The sequence below is a fragment of the Musca autumnalis genome, unplaced genomic scaffold (genome assembly GCF_047663935.1).
Source record: "Musca autumnalis isolate F117 unplaced genomic scaffold, ASM4766393v1 scaffold_3, whole genome shotgun sequence".
In the NCBI taxonomy this organism is placed as follows: Eukaryota; Metazoa; Arthropoda; class Insecta; order Diptera; family Muscidae; genus Musca; species Musca autumnalis.
The window spans coordinates 53854721-53875779 of NW_027411866.1; the positions used below are offsets into that span (position 1 = coordinate 53854721).

The 21059-nt window shown below is 34.0% G+C and overlaps 1 protein-coding gene across 3 annotated transcripts in view; it reads right to left on the reverse strand.

Moving 5' to 3' along the window:
- The window catches only part of LOC141397715 (uncharacterized), a 57726-nt gene that overhangs the window by 6539 nt on the left and 30128 nt on the right, over positions 1-21059 (reverse strand). The window contains exons 2-5 of one of the 3 annotated variants that reach the window (XM_073974350.1): positions 6170-6319; positions 5796-6113; positions 3766-3896; positions 12-3704 (exon numbers count right to left, since the gene is read on the reverse strand). In XM_073974350.1, coding sequence (XP_073830451.1) covers positions 3519-3704; positions 3766-3896; positions 5796-6113; positions 6170-6311 — 777 coding nt within the window. In that variant the 5' untranslated portion in view covers positions 6312-6319 and the 3' untranslated portion in view covers positions 12-3518. Of the gene's footprint in view, positions 1-11; positions 3705-3765; positions 3964-5795; positions 6114-6169; positions 6320-21059 lie in introns of those variants that run through there. The other 2 variants (XM_073974351.1, XM_073974352.1) reach the window with 2 other exon arrangements.

A 21059-nucleotide genomic window follows, 5' to 3' on the forward strand; every position in this document is an offset into this window, starting at 1 on the left:
TAGCCGGGGAGCCACCTAAACCTTTTAGTATCGTTAGATTTTAAGATTGCCAACGTTTGAGCACAATTCGAATATGTTAAAACGTGGTACTGGGGCCTCGAAGTTATGAAAATCTATTTTTTTGCTATTTGGCGACTTCGACGGCCCATATATGTGGAACGGTTAAAGCTACTTGCCCGTATTACGCATTTAACTAAAAGCTATTCTGTTCTTAATATTTCTTGCTGAACAACAAAGTACGTAAGTGTTACTGAATTCGAGATAATAAACCCAATGTCCCGAAAAAGGCCTTAGGGCAAAAATGGAGTCTATTAAAAAAAAAACAACTTTTTCTTCCTATATTATCACATTTTTGTGAATGAAAACGAATATATTTTACTTTATTTGAAAATGTTGCCTATTAGGGCGAAGGTCTATTTTTTCTATTCATTTCTCGTTGGACTCGAGCTTAATGACCCATGATGTTTGCAAGTGAAAAAGGAAAGCTGAAGATTCGAACCCCCACAACCACCTTTATGTGACATGTTTCGCCTTTTGTAGAGGCTCATCAGACATATCGGCCGTGGAATACATTCATTGTATGGCTTCAATGACAAACGCTTACATTTTGTTCATACATATTTTAATTTACTTATGCCCGTAATTTCAACGTCTGGGCAAACGGGTAGGTAGCTACCTATTAGTTAGCTTTACCTTCGCGTTTGGTAATTTCTACATGCCATTTACCCAGGCGTGTAAATTTTGAAATCATGTGGTGATTTTAATTCATTCATTCGCAAAATCATTGCCACATAGAAGTGTTTTACAACTTTTAACACATTGGCAACGATTAACCAGTAAAATCCTTGGTGTAAGTAACACCGCCGTTTTTGACTCGGTAACGTTACCTATGCGTTGAAATTATAAAATGTTGCTTACACGGGAGAAATCAAGAAATCTACGTCTTGAAATTACGGGCATTAAGGGACTGACATTATGTAGTACAGATGACAACTTGGTGATGAACTCGACTCCTTGCTATGTCGCTCACAATTTTCAAGTTATATACCATCCTTTACCCCTCCTGGTAATTGATGTTGTGTGGTCAAGTTGCATTATCTTTTTCAAGAAATTCAGAGTTAAAGTTTAATCTTTTGAACAACAATTAAGTCTTACTTGTAATTATGCCTGGTAAACCTTTTTCTAGTAATTTCGGCAGTTGATTTTTGTAAGTTTGGATCGATTATTTCTGGAGAAATTTCTATCTTTGCTTTGTTAAGATTTTTGTCGTCTTTTGGATCTTTACGGTGTTTTGCACTATCAGATCAAACAATGCCAGACCAATAAATTCAGGACTAAGGTACCACATATGATTTATCATTTTGTTATTTCCTTTATCTGATATTTGTTTGTGAATGCGTTTCGTATTAAGTAAATCTTTAATGCGGTTTAGGTCTTGTTTTAGACCTAAAAATATTTCTGAATATCGTTTTCACTATTTTTTGTATTAAACTCAATCTATTGTCCCTATTTCTTTTTAACTTATTGATAATGTTTACCCAATATATCCTATATTATATCTATATAAACAATAACTTGTTCATTATACGTTTTGTAAAATCAATAACCCAAACTGTCACTTATAACACTCATTTGTTGTCGTGTGGGATACCAAATAAATAAAATAGAAAAAACATTCTGGGGGCGTCCAGTCTCGAACGATTTAAACGCAAGGTGCTTCTACGACCTCTTGTTCTTGGGAAGTGGGTTGGGCAGTAGTTTTAAAACACTCTCGCCTACTTTGAACTTGGATTTGGCAATCGCAGACTATTCTTATAGAAGTCGCTTGAATATGTTTGGTTGATGTCCGGATGTGCTTCCAAACTTGCAGTCAAAAATGCCTCTCAACAATTTTTCTAATAAGTTTGTACAGTGGTACAGAAGCTCTCGACCTAATATCTGCTCGAGCTGGTGAGACCCCATTTTTCTAGGCATTTGTACACTGCTAGTTCTTGTTTCACCCATGAGCTACTGTCAGTTTCAGGAACACCTAGGAGTTGTTCTTTACCCCCATGTGATACCAGAACAGCAATCCGTTTTTTCTTCCCTGTTTTGAGAATATCTGGTAATAGTTTTCCATGCCAGTGTACACAAATAGTCTCGTTCCTCGAAGTTGTTGCGTTTATTTTTCACGAGATCTTATAGAGATCTTATATTTGTAGGGATCCTCTCCGAGCTCTGGCATAATTCTTGTTGTTCAAGAGATTAAACATTCACTCCAAATTTCCAAGAGGCGCAAAGGATGGTAAACAACTTGGAAGTTGCGAACTACATAGCAGAGCGTTCTTCAAGTAGTCAGCAGTACCCAGATAGCTCCAAAACCACATGATGTCTGACTCTCGAATAAATTTAATTTAGAACAAAATGTAAAAGACATTTGTTTTCATTCCAAAAATGACGATAATGTTTTTTAATAGTCTCCATTTTCACACAAAGGTGTACCTAGTCACGTTTTTCGGGACATTGCCTTTATTATCTCGAATTCTGTAATACCTATTTAGTATTAGATTTATTATACATATATGCTTATATTTTGTTGTTCAGCAAGAAATGTTAAGAACAGAATGACCTTTAATGTAATGCTTAATATGGACAAAAAGCTTTAACCTTTCCAGAGAAATGGGTCGCCGAAATCGCTAAATAGCCAAAAAATTGAGATTTTCATAATGTCGAGGCCCCAGTGGCACATGTTAACATATTCCAATTGTGCTCAAACTTTGACAGTCTTAAAATCTGACCAAACTAAAAACTTAATGCGGTTGCCGCCTTAAAAAATCCGACATCGATTTGTTCCCTTTGAACAATAACCAGCCCAACGCTACAAACTATAACAAAGAAAATAATGAATTTTACATAGAACGTTTGATATTTTATCAAATTTTATATTTTTGCATAGTTTAATAATAAAAAAATTGTATTACAATACCATTCTTTTATACCCTACACCACACTGTCGTAAGAGGTCTCGATAACACAATAATCTGCTAAAAAATCGACGTTAAGCTGCCAACTATCTTAATTTAGAACACTTTGAAGATTTTTGACGATTTTTCTAACATTAAGTGACAATTTTACGACTTTTACGACGATTTTCGGCCAAAAACTGTTTGCATATTTTGCATATTTTTTGCATATTCTGCATATTTTTTGCATATTTTGCATATTTTTTGCATATTTTTCATATTTTTTGCATATTTTGCATATTTTTTGCATATTTTGCATATTTTTTGGCATATTTTTTGCATATTTTTTGCATATATTTTGCATATTTTTTTTGCATATTTTTTGCATGTTTTTGATATGACCCCAAATATCGAAAAATTGACCCTTAAAACGCCTAGATCCAAAATTTGAGTCCAATCAGATGAGAATTAAAAAACATGCAAAAATCCGATGTCTATATATCACATTTACGTCAATGTTTTAATGAAGTTGAAAACGGATTTCAAAAACATGATTCAAATAAGCAGCATTTGCTATTATAAACAATTTCGAATCTTCAAAACCGAGTCGAATCGGTTTTGATCACATACCTGTTCATTTTCAGAGACGACCTCGGTGGTCATTTCTGGCTCGGATGAGATAACATCTGATGTTGTAGGTGCTGCTACTGCTGAGGATGCAGGGTCATTTGAGCCAGTACATTCATTCGAGACATTTAAATGCTTTAATGAAGTTGCAATTAAAAAACAACAAAATCAAATAAAATCCATTGAAGCCACATACCTGTTTATTTTCAGAGACGACTTCGGTGGTCATTTCTGGCTCGGATGATATAACATGTGCTGCTACTGCTGAGGATGCAGGGTCATTTGAGTCAGTACATTCATTCGAGACATTTAAATACTTAAATAAATCTGCAATTAAAAAACAAGTGAGCAAAGGCTATAGTCGGGACGGGGCCGACCATGTGATACCCTACACCACTACCCCTGTGCATAAGCTTTTCACTGGTAAACATTTCTTTTAGGGAATATAAACCGACTAACACCAAAAATAATATGCCTCTCTGTCTCTGGGACCCCCATAAGCAACCAAAATTTCGTGACCCTCCGATCAAAATTACGACCTGTAGCTTGATTGAAAAAAAAATGGAAGAATTGGATGCATTACCGACTATTGTGGTATCTCCCTTGTTTGACCACCTTCAATAGGCTTCTTTCTATGTGGGACCCGCATCAACTCCCAAAAAATCGTGACGATCCGATTAAAATTGCGACCTGTAGCGTGATTACAAACAAATCGGAAAATGGGATGCATTACCGACTATTGCGATATCTCTGTTGTTTGAGCAGCTACGACAACCTACTTTACATCGTTGTAAAGGTGATATTTTCTACTTTCCTTGCCAGGTTTTGCTTTTGATATACCTCTTAAAGAAACAGAGATATTGGCCTTGAAATAAAACGTAGACCTTTTCTCCAAATAAGTTTTTCCCCATTCCGACCCCTGAATATTATCCGATCATCATCAAAATCAATAGGCTTCTTTCTTTTTGGGACCCCCATTAACCCCCAAAATTTCATGACCATCCGATCAAAATTGCGACCTGTAGCGTGATTACAAAAAAATCGGAAAATGGGATGCATTATCGGCTATTGCCATATCTTTGCTATTTGACCACCTACGACAACCTGCTTTACACCGTTGTAAAGGTCATATTTTCTACTTTCCTTTCCAGGTATTGCTTTTGATATACCTCTTAAAGAAACAGAGATATTGGCTTTGAAATAAAACGTTGACCTTTCTCCAAATAAGTGTTTGCCCATTCCGACCCCTAAATATTATCCGACCATCACCAAAATCAATATGCTTCTTCATCTGTGAGACCCCCTTTAACCCTGAAACTTTCGTGACGATCCGATCAATATTGCGAACTGTAGCGTGATTTCCAAAAAAATAGAAAAATGGGATGTATTACCGACTATTGCGATATCTCCGTTATTTGTTTACCTACGCCGACCTAGTTTGCATCATTGTAAGGACGGGATCTTCTGCTTTCATAGTCAGGCTTTGCTTTTGAAAAATTTTTAACCAAAGCTGTGATATTTGTCAATATAATTAAAATTGCAAAAATGAAAATTGGGGTTTTATTTGCTACTATTGCGATATCTTCGTTGTTTGATCACCTACGAGCACCTACTTTACATCATTAGAAAGATGATATTTTCTGCTTTCATTGTCAGGTTTTGCTTTTGGTATACCCCATATAGAAGCTGAGATATTGGCTTTGGAAAAAAACGTTGTCTTTTTATCCACCTAAGTTTTTTGGTCTTTCCGACCCCTAAATATTATCCGACCATCACCAAAATCAATAGGCTTCTTCCCCTCCGGGACCCCCATCAACATCCAAAATTTCGTGACGATCCGATCAAAATTGCGGCCTGTAGCGTGATTACAAGGTTTAGATGGACAGACGGACGGACTGACGGACGGACACACATAGCCAGATCGACTCAGCTCGTCGAGACATTCATTTTGATATATATAAGTATGGGTCTACGACCATTATTTCGATGCGTTACAAACTTTTTGGCCAAAACCAACTTATAATACCCTCCCCACATAGTGGTGTAGGGTATAACAACAAAATGAAATAAAATCCATTGAAGCCACAGTAAACTGTAACAAGTGAGCAAAGGCTACAGTCGGGTGGACCGACTATGAGATATGCACTGCACCTGCACGTAAACTTCATATCAACATATAAAACCCACCCCTCCCCACATAGTAGTAAAGAACGTTGTAAAACTTACGTGCGTTGCATTGAAAACGAGGTGGTGAGTCTTCCGGGTAAGGGCGGGGGTAAAGGATCGGCGAGCACACGGGTGAGTGCTCTGGAGGCGTATTTGGCTCATTACTCCAGGGGTATCCCAATGGCCTGATCCTCTTCGCCATTTCTGCATCCTCTTCAATGCTTAATTTTCGCTTTTGCTTAACGTTCATCTGCAAAATTTTCGCTTCCATATCAGAGATTTTTTTATTTAAATTATTAATCTCGGCTTTCAGCGCTTTCTGGTCAAAAACGGATGCCTCCATAGAAACTTTTAGCATCTCAAACTTGTCCTCCATTTCTAAAATAAGGATTCTTACAGGCTGAGGTATAATAATAAAAAAAAAAATAACAAACCTTTTAAAAAATCAGGTTTGCTCATGCAGCATTCATTTGCAACCATTGCAATGCATTGGCGAGCAATGTCCAAAATTTTGATTAACATATGCTTCTTGCTGTTCTCCATTTCCATTTTTTTCCTATATATATTGTCCAACATATTTGAAACTATAAAAATAATGAATAAGTTAGGCTTTTTGAGCAATTTTATGCATAGTTCTTGTTAAGTTTCTTGTTAAGTTTGATATGAGAAATGCGTTTAATCGGAATTTTAGGCTGACGGTAAGTGTTACTGTGTTCTGAACAAAACATTTATTTGTATTTATTGAACGTTTGTAACATATTACGTCCATGACTTTGGCTTCAACATCCAGAAAAAAACATTTTTTCGATATTTTGTTTTCGAAATTTTTTATAAGAGCAATTCAACAATAAAAGATAAAACCGTAGCTTCAACTTTGTGGTTTTAAGTGTTTGTATATTTTCTCTAAACGCTTTTATAATGAACTATTTTGAAATTCATGACAATTACAAATTCTTTATTATGTTTGAAATTTGCAATAAAAAAACTATATCAACCATTTTTTATGATATAATTTCTGCTCCACCGCAGTTTCGTTAATGTATATTGGACAAAAGGATTTTTCTGTCGAATTTTTATGTTTTGTTCGACTTTTCGAATGTTGATAAAATCAAGATTATAGAGCTTGAGGTCAATGTTTATATTTTACTAGCTGAACCCGGTGCGCTTCGCTACCCCGAATAAAATAAAATATATAATAGAATAAAGCGTGTTTGGTGCATCAAATACACGAAATCGGAGGAAAATATATATGGGAGCTATATCCAAATCTGAACCGATTTCAATATAATTTGGAAAATTTATTTCTAGACCAAATTTCTGCACACATCTACAATTTGGAGACATTATATGTTACCATTCTATTGATATTTGCATAAAAAATCTAAAGTATTTGGAGGTACCTCCGATTCTGATGCTATATCTCCGGATCAACGCGGAATTTCAGAAATATTTATAGCCTATGTTACTTTCAGGCCATGTAGTGATATACTCTGGAAATTTCAGGAAGATCAGTTCAGCGGTTTTTGAGTCCATAAACTTCAAACAAACAAACAAACGTACAAACATTTTTCTACTTTATATATATTGATGATTTATTACATATTATTTCCAATATTTCAAAATTATAATTATCTTCAGTGATTTTTCTGTCGATTATTCTTTGAATAAAACCAGAAGAAAACGTCATAGAAACCCACAGCAATTGTATTTAGGGAAGTACTTTCAATGGAAGGTTATATAACATTGATCGCTCGTGTAAACGATCCCTAATTAAGTATACAATTTGTAGGTTATATTATTTAGGTTGTTAAAATCCTTTTCAGAAAGTGAAAATATTAATAAATACTTACTGCGGTACTCCGCTGCAGCCGCTAACGCGATTTCGCGTAGAAATTCCAAAAAAAAACCAACTTCTACGAATTCCATTGCGCAAAATGTATTTTTTTAATTTTAAAAATGTTTGTTTTCAGCGTCTTTTTTCTTGAATTCTATTTGGGAAGTGATCGGGAAAGAAAATGGACGACAGTTAATTGTAGAGATGGCAAAAAATCGATGACCAGCACTACTTAATTATCGTCACATATGGTCTGTTCCTTTACTTTTAAAAATGGTAGCAGTGGTAAATTTGAAGGTGGTACATTAAGTGGGGTTCACACAATAAGTGTTGAGTGGCACTTTTGCTCAAATAATAGGCAGAGGATATTGTAAGTTGGTTTTGGCCAAAAAGTTTGTAACACATCGAAATAATGGTCGTAGACCCATACATATATATATACCAAAATGAATGTCTCGGCGAGCGGAGTCGATCTGGAAGTATTACAGAGAATTATTTAACTTCATTTGTATACTTATTGTCCAACATATTTGAAACTATAAAAATAATGAATAAGTTAGGCTTTTTGAGCAATTTTATGCATAGTTCTTGTTAAGTTTCTTGTAAAGTTTGATATGAGAAATGCGTTTAATCGGAATTTTAGGCTGACGGTAAGTGTTACTGTGTTCTGAACAAAACATTTATTTGTATTTATTGAACGTTTGTAACATATTACGTCCATGACTTTGGCTTCAACATCCAGAAAAAAAAACATTTTTTCGAAATTTTTTATAAGAGCAATTCAACAATAAAAGATAAAACCGTAGCTTCAACTTTGTGGTTTTAAGTGTTTGTATATTTTCTCTAAACGCTTTTATAATGAACTATTTTGAAATTCATGACAATTACAAATTCTTTATTATGTTTGAAATTTGCAATAAAAAAACTATATCAACCATTTTTTATGATATAATTTCTGCTCCACCGCAGTTTCGTTAATGTATATTGGACAAAAGGATTTTTCTGTCGAATTTTTATGTTTTGTTCGACTTTTCGAATGTTGATAAAATCAAGATTATAGAGCTTGAGGTCAATGTTTATATTTTACTAGCTGAACCCGGTGCGCTTCGCTACCCCGAATAAAATAAAATATATAATAGAATAAAGCGTGTTTGGTGCATCAAATACATGAAATCGGAGGAAAATATATATGGGAGCTATATCCAAATCTGAACCGATTTCAATATAATTTGGAAAATTTATTTCTAGACCAAATTTCTGCACACATCTACAATTTGGAGACATTATATGTTACCATTCTATTGATATTTGCATAAAAAATCTAAAGTATTTGGAGGTACCTCCGATTCTGATGCTATATCTCCGGATCAACGCGGAATTTCAGAAATATTTATAGCCTATGTTACTTTCAGGCCATGTAGTGATATACTCTGGAAATTTCAGGAAGATCAGTTCAGCGGTTTTTGAGTCCATAAACTTCAAACAAACAAACAAACGTACAAACATTTTTCTACTTTATATATATTGATGATTTATTACATATTATTTCCAATATTTCAAAATTATAATCATCTTCAGTGATTTTTCTGTCGATTATTCTTTGAATAAAACCAGAAGAAAACGTCATAGAAACCCACAGCAATTGTATTTAGGGAAGTACTTTCAATGGAAGGTTATATAACATTGATCGCTCGTGTAAACGATCCCTAATTAAGTATACAATTTGTAGGTTATATTATTTAGGTTGTTAAAATCCTTTTCAGAAAGTGAAAATATTAATAAATACTTACTGCGGTACTCCGCTGCAGCCGCTAACGCGATTTCGCGTAGAAATTCCAAAAAAAACCAACTTCTACGAATTCCATTGTGCAAAATGTATTTTTTTTTAATTTTAAAAATTTTTGTTTTCAGCGTCTTCTTTCTTGAATTCTATTTGGGAAGTGATCGGGAAAGAAAATGGACGACAGTTAATTGTAGAGATGGCAAAAAATCGATGACCAGCACTACTTAATTATCGTCACATATGGTCTGTTCCTTTACTTTTAAAAATGGTAGCAGTGGTAAATTTGAAGGTGGTACATTAAGTGGGGTTCACACAATAAGTGTTGAGTGGCACTTTTGCTCAAATAATAGGCAGAGGATATTGTAAGTTGGTTTTGGCCAAAAAGTTTGTAACACATCGAAATAATGGTCGTAGACCCATACATATATATATACCAAAATGAATGTCTCGGCGAGCGGAGTCGATCTATTTATACATATATGCAGATACACTTTTTTAATGGAGAATAAGTTTTGCCAACGAGAACCTCCAATGTCAAAATTTAACTAATATGATCCTCAAAATATCGAACATCGAACAATACATTGACCAATGTTAAACAAAATCGTCGATGCGTCTACCTTGATTGTTGCACAATCGAGTATCATATGGTAGGATCAAAACAGTTTACTATTTTTACTTGGGCAATATGGGTATCATTTTAAAGCTCCTGGTGAGAACTTTTCATTGCTATTACGACTCTTGCTCCTATCCATAGGATAAAGTCTTAAATCCCGGCAGAAGGTCGCACAGTGGAAAAAAATACCGATTTAGCGCGCCAAAAGTCAAAAAAATCACATACGCCAATTTTAAAATGATTGTTGCAGTATTAATCTAAGGTGTCCACAGAATGCAACTGCATTTGAAATACAGTGCCTGGCATAATTATTTTGACATGTTTGAAAAAATGATGTGTTTGGTTTTTTACCGGATTAGTCTTTGACAAAAAATTTGAAAAATTTTTGTGGCTAGCCCTTTACTATAGTACTTAAAATTAGTAATAAATGTTATCAATTCGAATATACGCTTGCACTTTTGTAAAGGAAATAAAATTTCACTGCGTGGCATAAGTATTTTGACAAAATTGTTTTATTGGCTTTTAGACCTTAACAATTAAAATTGTTTTATTTATGCTTTTGATTATTATCAGTTGCGGTAGAAATAATATATTTCGCACAAATCTGTACCTTTATGAACTCATTTACGGATCGATATTTCAAGGATATAGGGATATTCAAGAGATTTATCATTAAACAACATTTTCGATGGCTTTCTCCCATTATTTCAGAATATTTTGCGGATTTCGGCTTTTTTATGACACTCAGAACACTTTTTCTCTTAAAAATGTGATATTTGAAGGAAATAGCTTAAAGTTTGAACGCGAAATACGCTCAAAACGTGATCCACAAAATTCAGCCTTACCATAGTAGCAGTGTTCGGCAAATGAATACATAACACTTCGATCAGTTTACTACCATGTTGTTATGAAAAATCGTTCAAAGTGCCAATATATTTATTATAGTTTACAGCATTAACCATAAAAATTAAATTTCGCAGTATTTTAAATGGTGGATAAGACTATTCTGATGCCTGGGAACATTTGGGCATGGAAATAGCATCAGAAGGACATTTACTTTTCAAAGATACCCAACTTTTTGGAGGTTTTTTGACTCAAGCTAACTGAAAAGTTTATTTTAAGATGAATTACGTTTAATTATATTTTTATCAGTCCACAGTATGCTCTGCCACAATGATTGTGGGGGGTAAATGATTTTAATTGAAAATCTAATTGACAATTTGGGTAGCTATGCCTTAACAACCTTGTGGAACAGCAAAATATGACACCAAATTAATTTATTTTCTATTGTCTAGAGGCTCTAGTCTTAACAGAGAACTTGTTTTGACATGGAAATTGCTCATAAAAGAAGGATTTGTGTCCATAAGTAAGATTCGATTTGTAATTCTGGTCTATTTACCGGAGAGCAACGTCAGTAACTTCACATTTTCTGCCTAGATCGTACATATTTACAACGTTTTCCGTATTTTGATATTTATTTGTTACAAAATAAATAGATAACTTCAGCAATGTCTAATTGTTAGCTACGTTTATCGCCGAAACTCTCATTTTAAATTTTGTTACAACTTTTGACACTAACATTCCCTATTTTAATTTAAAATCTATGACTGTCTAGTACATTTTTACTTAAATGTTAATAATTTAGATAAAGCAATTAATTTTGGTACCAAAATGTACTATTAAGTACCAAAAGTAACATAATTGTGACGTGTCAAAATAATTATGCCGTTTTGCTTTTGCCTCCCTATTTAAACATGCGCCTACCTAATCAGGAATTAAGCCGGAATTTCTTTGATCGATTAATTTTTATTTAGCTTAGAGGTCAACGAAAACCCCTAAGCTGTTAATATCCCGTTTTATGAATGCTGATAATAATTATATGCCTTTTAAGACAAACGTAGATTTTGTCAAAATAATTATGCCGGGCACTGTAATTTGTTTTGCATCAGTCTAAGCGGAATAACGGTCCATTTTTGGAGATGTGTACGATAACCCAATAATTTGTACAAATTCGTACAAATTTTTACTGAATGCTGTACGATAACAAAATTATCCAGCAAAAGAGAGCGAGTTTGGAGAAATTTTTGGAGAGTTTTGTGACTGAGAACTTGCAAATTTTTGCTGGGAAAATTTGTCCCGCAAAAATTTGCAAGTCTGATCAGCTGACTTTTAATCACCTGTTCAATGTAAACAACTCGAAATTTTTGACCAAGAAAATTTCACAATTGCACATTTTTTTAGATTCTAAAGCGTTGTGGATAGGATTAAAGCATTAAATAAGTAAACTGCAATTTTAAAATTTATGGTTTTGCTCCGTTTGGTTTAAAATATCAAAAGAAACAGAAACAAATTTCATACATTTTCGGAAACACCATACTTTCTTGCAAGTTTTTGCAAAATGCTGTTCGATAAATTTCTGCAATTTTTCTTGCTGGAGAGAGCAAAATTCACTGAGAGAGGTTGCTGGAATTGACTGAGTAATTATTGCTGGGAAAGTTATCGTACACACCTATTTTGTGAACTAGTTTTCATAATATAGTTTAGTAGTAAATGTATGATCGTCGCATGCACTCTTCCTACAAAGTAATTTTAAAGTTTTATTGAATTTAACATTTTGTGAAGCAGGTGATTTAAAAAATGTTGAATATAAGATGTTATTTATTGCAACTCGGATTTTACATTTAAAACATGTGACATACCATTTTTTTCCAAATTGAGCACTTTGTATAAGCTACTACTAAGGAGTGTCGCGGGATGGCGCGTAGATTTTTTATTTTGTTTTTAGTACACATAGTTCTTAACTAATTTGTTAAATTTTAGCTGCAACAAACTGCAACATTTTATTTTATTACTATTTTTATTAATATCATTTTTTATGTAAAAATTCTGAAATTAGAGCGGTACCTTTCTAGGGGCCATATCAATGCGTGTACCTGTGCCGAAAATTCTCCGTCGGAATATTTTATATCACCAACGAAGACTAAAGTGGGGTACCCACGATCAGTTTTGACTGACAACTTTTATCGATTATCGACTGCTTCAGTTTTGTTGGGTTGTGCGTAGCGGTCACACTATCATTCATAGTAATGTTTTATACGACATTTTGGCAGAAATTTTTAAATGGACAGCTTCATTTGCCAGGTCCACAAACACTCCCAGGAGCCAAAACTCAATCCCCATACGTTTTCATTGCTGATGACGCATTTCCGTTGTCAGTGAACCTTATGAAGCCCTATTCTGCAAAAAATTTGACAAATGAACAAAGAATATACAATTACAGGCTGAGCCGCGCCAGAAGAGTAGTGGAGAACGCTTTTGGTATTCTCTCTGCACGCTTTGGCGTATTTCAAAAGCCCATGCTTTTAGAACCAAAGAAAGCAGCCGTAATCACTTTGACATGCTGCCACCTTCATAACTTTTTAAAAAAGTTCAATAAAAGAGATTATGCTTCACGATCCATAATGGAGTATGAAAATATAGGATCTGCAAGTATACAGCGTGGCCAAAATTTTAATAACTCCCATCTAATGCCGCTGCAGCCAACAAAATTCAATCCGTCATATCAAGAAGCGACAAATGTACGAGATACATTTTGTCGCTACTTTAATAATGAAGGCCAAGTTCCATGGCAATGGAATATACTATTACAGTTTATATCTATTTTTATTACTATTTTCCTATACCAATAATATGTAAGTTATGTTTAAGTATTACTTTTATATTTAAGTATTACTTTTATGTTTAAATATTACTTTTCTGTATTTATGAAAAAATTATATACATTAAATATATCAACACCAATAATGAATGGTATTTAATTTTTGTTTTTATTTATGGAATTAAATTTAAATGCTGCAGAAAGGGATTTTTTCACGATTCATTTGAATCAATGCAAAACATACAGTAAAACAAGGTAAATTTATATAAGGTATATGCATGAATTACAACAACTAACAAATTTACAAAAACAACATTGTTGTTATTGAAAATTAATAGTCAAAGAAGATATAGAATAAAAGGATCGTTCCAAAAATTGTCTCAAGAAACAAATAAATACATTTTGAAAATCCTCCAAAATAGAACAAATTTGAATCAAAACGTAAATATAAAGCATTCAGAACAGTCGTAGTGCATTTTTATTACACGTTTAGGATGAAAAGCAGTATTTTATGGTAGCAAATTTCAAAATTTAAAATTTCATGAGTAGACCCTATTACATCCTAAACGTGTAATAAAAATGCCCTACGACTGTTCTGAATGCTTTGACAATTAATTTTCAATAACAACAATGTTGTTTTTTGTAAATTTGTTAGTTGTAGTAATTCATGCATATACCTTATATAAATTTACCTTGGCTGGGATATATAACAGCTGATGACATACAAAGTAAACAAAATACATAAAAAATATTTTTGACCATAATACAATTCTAATGGATTGACGATATAATTCTTCCTTTGCAACAGAATTTTTGAGATTAACGAAGGAAAAGTTTGTAAGAGAAGCATTTGGTAGAAGAAATATTACAAATGATTCAAAATTTGTCGTAAGATCATCCACTTCCGATCTATATCCCAGTGAGTTTCAGTGAGTTTGGAGTATTACAAGTCAAGAAGTCTAATATTGAGGATATTTTATTGTTACATCCCCCATCTGGAGTAATTGCATGTTGTGATTACACCTATTTAGAGTATGCAAGATATTTTCGGTATAGTCCTGGATTTTGGATGGCTTCAATTTCGCCACTTCTCGCAAGATAAATGATTTAAATTTGTGCATTGGGGATCGGATTATATGTATCGGTATCAAACGATATTGTTACCTATGGCTGCTTTAAATAGCATATTCCAACAGCGTTATGATCTTATGTCAAGATCCCAAGTCAACTCTCGGTGACACTCTCTCAGTCAAGCATAGATACATAGACTACACAGATTCGGATATGCGGCCATATAGTTATCGGTCATTACACTGTGGAATGCGTTATCGGTAAGGGAAATAACTTGGAAGGTCCTGAATGGCAACTTTTACAAGTACTTGGTCTCTTTGGTCAAGTTAATAAATGGCCGGTATTTATGAAGGTGAATCTGAAGTTGCTTTAAGTTTATCATAGAAGCAGCTGGACGCAATGTAACTAAAGTCGAAATAGTTTATAACGTCGGTTAAGGGGCCGAACAAATTCAAAAATTGCAAACATATGTTTATAAACATGGCTTTAGGGTATTTATATTTGCCGATTGGTATCACAGCTGTGAGAAAAATTAAGGACTTCGATGAGAAAAACAGACACAGGGATTTGGCCCATACTGGGTTACTATTTAAACTGAATGACAAGTCATATCTTTCCAATAGGCACGGTAGGACTGTTTAGAACCACAAAGAGTACCTTTACTGAAAATTTGCAAATGATCCTCGAACAATCTTTAATCCTCGAAACTTTCATCTTTTGTGGGAGGGTACCCGAAGGTATTTTCCAATATAGACCATCTTGGAACTTGATGTCCGTTTGGATGAAATTTCAGATGCCTCAAAGGTGGCATATTCGTTACATATTGACGTTGAATATTTTTTGCCAGTAAATATTACCCGACCATTGCCAGCATTAAATGCTTCTTCTTCTTAAGGATCTCACTTTGAGTTAAAGACTGAAAACTGAATTAAAAACAAATTGTTGTCTGATTTTTTTGGCTTTGAAGCAGTTACCGTATTTGCACAAATTATTGAGTAAAAGAATACAATATTATTGTATTTTATTATAAAAATATTTACAGGATCGTCATCGGATAATGTTGTTATACTCTCGGTTGGCTTCTCGTAGCTTTGAAGAAATTTGCAGGAGTCGAACCACCAAACTTTTGGTTGGTAAACATTTTCTAATCCAGCTCCAGAAGACTCCGACTGCTTGATCTTTTTCAGTTCTCTTCTGTATGATGAACGGATAGTGTTTATTTTCTTTTTGACATCATCCAAAGTACAATTCTTTTTGTACTTCTTCATTACATTTAAAAGTTCACCATAAGACTTTAATTTAATATCACGCATCATATACTCTGGACTGGTTACGTCCCAGAGGCATCTTTGCATTTCATAGCAACAAATAAATTCTTTTAAAAATTCACTCTCGGATTCCATGTTTTCGTTTGCAAATTATTATTTGACTGAGGTTTTTTGTACACACGATCAAACATACACACATCCAACGGCTGACTGTCACACAACCACAAATTTTTTTGTGGTTGACGGATGACTGACTGAAATGAACGGCCACACTGGCAAGCAACCGATTATTTGAGCAAAGCTGTCAGTCAAAACTGATCGTGTGTACCCCGCTTAAATGTCAACTTTCAGTTATATCGGTTGGATAATATGGCTAAAACCTCCAAAATTACCGAAATCGGTGGTACCGGTCTATGGGGGCTATATGAAAACATGGTCCTACACCGAAAATGTTTATGGAGTGTATGTATAACCCCCACGGAGACTAAATACCAAATCCTAGCCGTTTCGGTTGGATAATGTGGTAGAAATCCTTAAAATACGGAAAATCGATAGGTACCATTCTACGGTAAAAATACAAATTTACCAAATATATTAATAAATGAAGTAAAATTGTTAATTTATAGCTGTTCATATCGAATTTATGGACAAACATACAATAAAACATAGACTTTTACTTTTGGCGCGCTAAATCGGTACTTTTTTCCACTGTGGGTCGGCTACTTAAAGAAAACTTATAATTTTGGAGAAACTATATATTGTTGTAATCCAGGGACGTAGCCAGGATTTCATTTCGGGGGGGCCCACCTGACCAAAATTTTGAAAGTTCGTGTTAGCGAAAATTTCTTATTTAGCAAAGATGTAAACCTTATTTTAGACTTATTTTACTGATTAAATATTTTTCATTACTATTTTTTAATTCGAATGGCGTAAGACTTCTTGTCCAATTTTATCTTGTTTTTAGAACTTTTTTGACAATGTGTCACGGTTAATATATGTTCAAAACAATGAATATATTAATAATCCCATATATTTTTGGGCGTATCATTTATCAAATAATTCACAGCTATAGTGAATGTTATGAAATTCAGCGATATCACTTCGGTAAGACCAAAAGAAAACCTTAGAAATACCATAACATTTAATTTTCAAATCTATTAACATTATAATTTTGAAATATATGCAAAAATCCGATGTCTACTTATCACAAAGAATTTCTGAAGGCCGAGAACTAATGCTGAGCAATAGTTAGTCTATCCTTCAATCACATAATCGAGGTTATGTATATGACAAATTCTGTCGCCAAAACATGCATCTGTCAATAGACTAATTTTGACGTCCAATCGTCGGCCTTCACTTATAGCAATTCTGCTTTCCTATCCTGGATATTCTCATAAATTCATCAGGATTAAGGAAAACCCTGGAATCCAGTCTTAAATTCTTTTAAAATGAAATTATGTCGCCCAATCCAAGATCTATATCTGTATACATTCTTTTAGCAAAAATCCATAAACACAATTTTTCCCAATCTAAATTTGTTATACTCTCAGCCTTTAGCCAAAATGTGCTTCATCGAAATAATGGCTTTAGGGCCAAAGTGTGTTTGGAAGAAATCTGCTTTAGAAAAATTGGAGTCGACTTAGCTATGTCCGTTCGTCTGGGTAGCTGCCTGGAGGGCACGATAATTCTCAAACAGATCAACCGATTCTGTCCAAAATTTGGCCTTCATGATATTTTGATCAACTTCGAAGATGGACCATATCGATCTACTCTTTCGGCAAACTTCCGCAGAGTATTTCAAAAATGTTCCGCGAATGTAGTTTAAGACCTCCCTGGATAAGCTGTGTAAGCTTAAGACCTCAATGGTCATGGCTTCACTTCCTTAATGCTTATAAGTTAGTTATAAGTAAAAAATACGAAATAAATAAAAAGAACTCTCTGGAAACGCTTTGCTTTTTTGCAACAAGTGTTCTCGGGGCCCCTTTACTACAGTACAAGTTTTTCAGAGGCAAGTCTATACTTCCAGAGAAAATGGCTCGAAAGCTGTAAAGAACACCTAAGGCAAACATGTGTAGTGGGTAGTGCGCACGACAACTTTCGAAACGGATACTGCGTTGTTCCAAACTTTATTTATCGCATTCATTCAGCGGGCCTTATATATACAAAATTCGAAGATGGTGCTTTTCGGTATACTTCTTCTGGTATTTTCCCCGCAAATTTCAAGAATTTTAGCTAAAGTGGAATGGGCGAGTTTTCTTGAACGGAGCAACAGATTTGGTCCAAACTTTGGATTTAGTAATATTTTTTCCAAACTTAGTTTTTGCTCGAAAATGGGCCATACTGGGGCACCTCCCTCAGAAATCTTGAAAATAGTTGTTTAAGTGCAGTTTAAGGTCTATTTGAGGATCTTTAGAAATTTGTACTGAAGCTATTCCTTGTGTTTAGAGCGGTATTATGTTTTTCGTGGGCAAGTCCATATTTCCTGACATAAGTGTCAAAAAGTGAAAATTATACTGTGGCGAACTGAAATGACTGGTGGGCGCAATATCTTTTAAAAGAATGACTCCCAAAATAAGATCTACTCCCAAAATGAACTATGTCGGTCCAGTCCATTTCTTAATACCTCCTCCGCAACACTTGTGATCAATGATACAAATCCATATTTTGTTTGCAAGTTCATACGTACGAAAATGGCTACAAATTTCTGAAAATCTCCTAATACATAGTTTTTGGGTTTAAGGATTTTGGCTGTGTAGCCACTATTCGATCTGTCTATAGATGAAAGTTTTAATTCACACATGCTCAGGGTATATTCCTGTCTGCAAAGTCGAGTGTTACTTGTTGAGATCTTGACGAAGTAGTTGTTAGATTTCGTTTGTCGTCACAAAGTCCTTTACCGTAGGAGGAAAATTTAACATTTCTAGAAAAGTGCATCCATTGAAAGTACTTCCCTAAATACAATTGCTGTGGGTTTCTATGACGTTTTCTTCTGGTTTTATTCAAAGAATAATCGACAGAAAAATCACTGAAGATGATTATAATTTTGAAATATTGGAAATAATATGTAATAAATCATCAATATATATAAAGTAGAAAAATGTTTGTACGTTTGTTTGTTTGAAGTTTATGGACTCAAAAACCGCTGAACTGATCTTCCTGAAATTTCCAGAGTATATCACTACATGGCCTGAAAGTAACATAGGCTATAAATATTTCTGAATTTCCGCGTTGATCCGGAGATATAGCATCAGAATCGGAGGTACCTCCAAATACTTTAGATTTTTTATGCAAATATCAATAGAATGGTAACATATAATGTCTCCAAATTGTAGATGTGTGCAGAAATTTGGTCTAGAAATAAATTTTCCAAATTATATTGAAATCGGTTCAGATTTGGATATAGCTCCCATATATATTTTCCTCCGATTTCATGTATTTGATGCACCAAACACGCTTTATTCTATTATATATTTTATTTTATTCGGGGTAGCGAAGCGCACCGGGTTCAGCTAGTAAAATATAAACATTGACCTCAAGCTCTATAATCTTGATTTTATCAACATTCGAAAAGTCGAACAAAACATAAAAATTCGACAGAAAAATCCTTTTGTCCAATATACATTAACGAAACTGCGGTGGAGCAGAAATTATATCATAAAAAATGGTTGATATAGTTTTTTTATTGCAAATTTCAAACATAATAAAGAATTTGTAATTGTCATGAATTTCAAAATAGTTCATTATAAAAGCGTTTAGAGAAAATATACAAACACTTAAAACCACAAAGTTGAAGCTACGGTTTTATCTTTTATTGTTGAATTGCTCTTATAAAAAATTTCGAAAACAAAATATCGAAAAAATGTTTTTTTTCTGGATGTTGAAGCCAAAGTCATGGACGTAATATGTTACAAACGTTCAATAAATACAAATAAATGTTTTGTTCAGAACACAGTAACACTTACCGTCAGCCTAAAATTCCGATTAAACGCATTTCTCATATCAAACTTAACAAGAAACTTAACAAGAACTATGCATAAAATTGCTCAAAAAGCCTAACTTATTCATTATTTTTATAGTTTCAAATATGTTGGACAATAAGTATACAAATGAAGTTAAATAATTCTCTGTAATACTTCCAACTACTTTATATATTTCTTAAACAATTTAAAACAGTTAAAAATTTTACTCAAAAATTAAAAAATGTGTAACATAAGCTAATATCCTATGGGCCGTTTCCTCGTTTTCAATGCAACGCACGTAAGTTTTACAACGTTCTTTACTACTATGTGGGGAGGGGTGGGTTTTATATGTTGATATGAAGTTTACGTGCAGGTGCAGTGCATATCTCATAGTCGGTCCACCCGACTGTAGCCTTTGCTCACTTGTTACAGTTTACTGTGGCTTCAATGGATTTTATTTCATTTTGTTGTTATACCCTACACCACTATGTGGGGAGGGTATTATAAGTTGGTTTTGGCCAAAAAGTTTGTAACGCATCGAAATAATGGTCGTAGACCCATACTTATATATATCAAAATGAATGTCTCGACGAGCTGAGTCGATCTGGCTATGTGTGTCCGTCCGTCAGTCCGTCCGTCTGTCCGTCTGTCCATCTAAACCTTGTAATCACGCTACAGGCCGCAATTTTGATCGGATCGTCACGAAATTTTGGATGTTGATGGGGGTCCCGGAGGGGAAGAAGCCTATTGATTTTGGTGATGGTTGGATAATATTTAGGGGTCGGAAAGACCAAAAAACTTAGGTGGATAAAAAGACAACGTTTTTTTCCAAAGCCAATATCTCAGCTTCTATATGGGGTATACCAAAAGCAAAACCTGACAATGAAAGCAGAAAATATCATCTTTCTAATGATGTAAAGTAGGTGCTCGTAGGTGATCAAACAACGAAGATATCGCAATAGTAGCAAATAAAACCCCAATTTTCATTTTTGCAATTTTAATTATATTGACAAATATCACAGCTTTGGTTAAACATTTTTCAAAAGCAAAGCCTGACTATGAAAGCAGAAGATCCCGTCCTTACAATGATGCAAACTAGGTCGGCGTAGGTAAACAAATAACGGAGATATCGCAA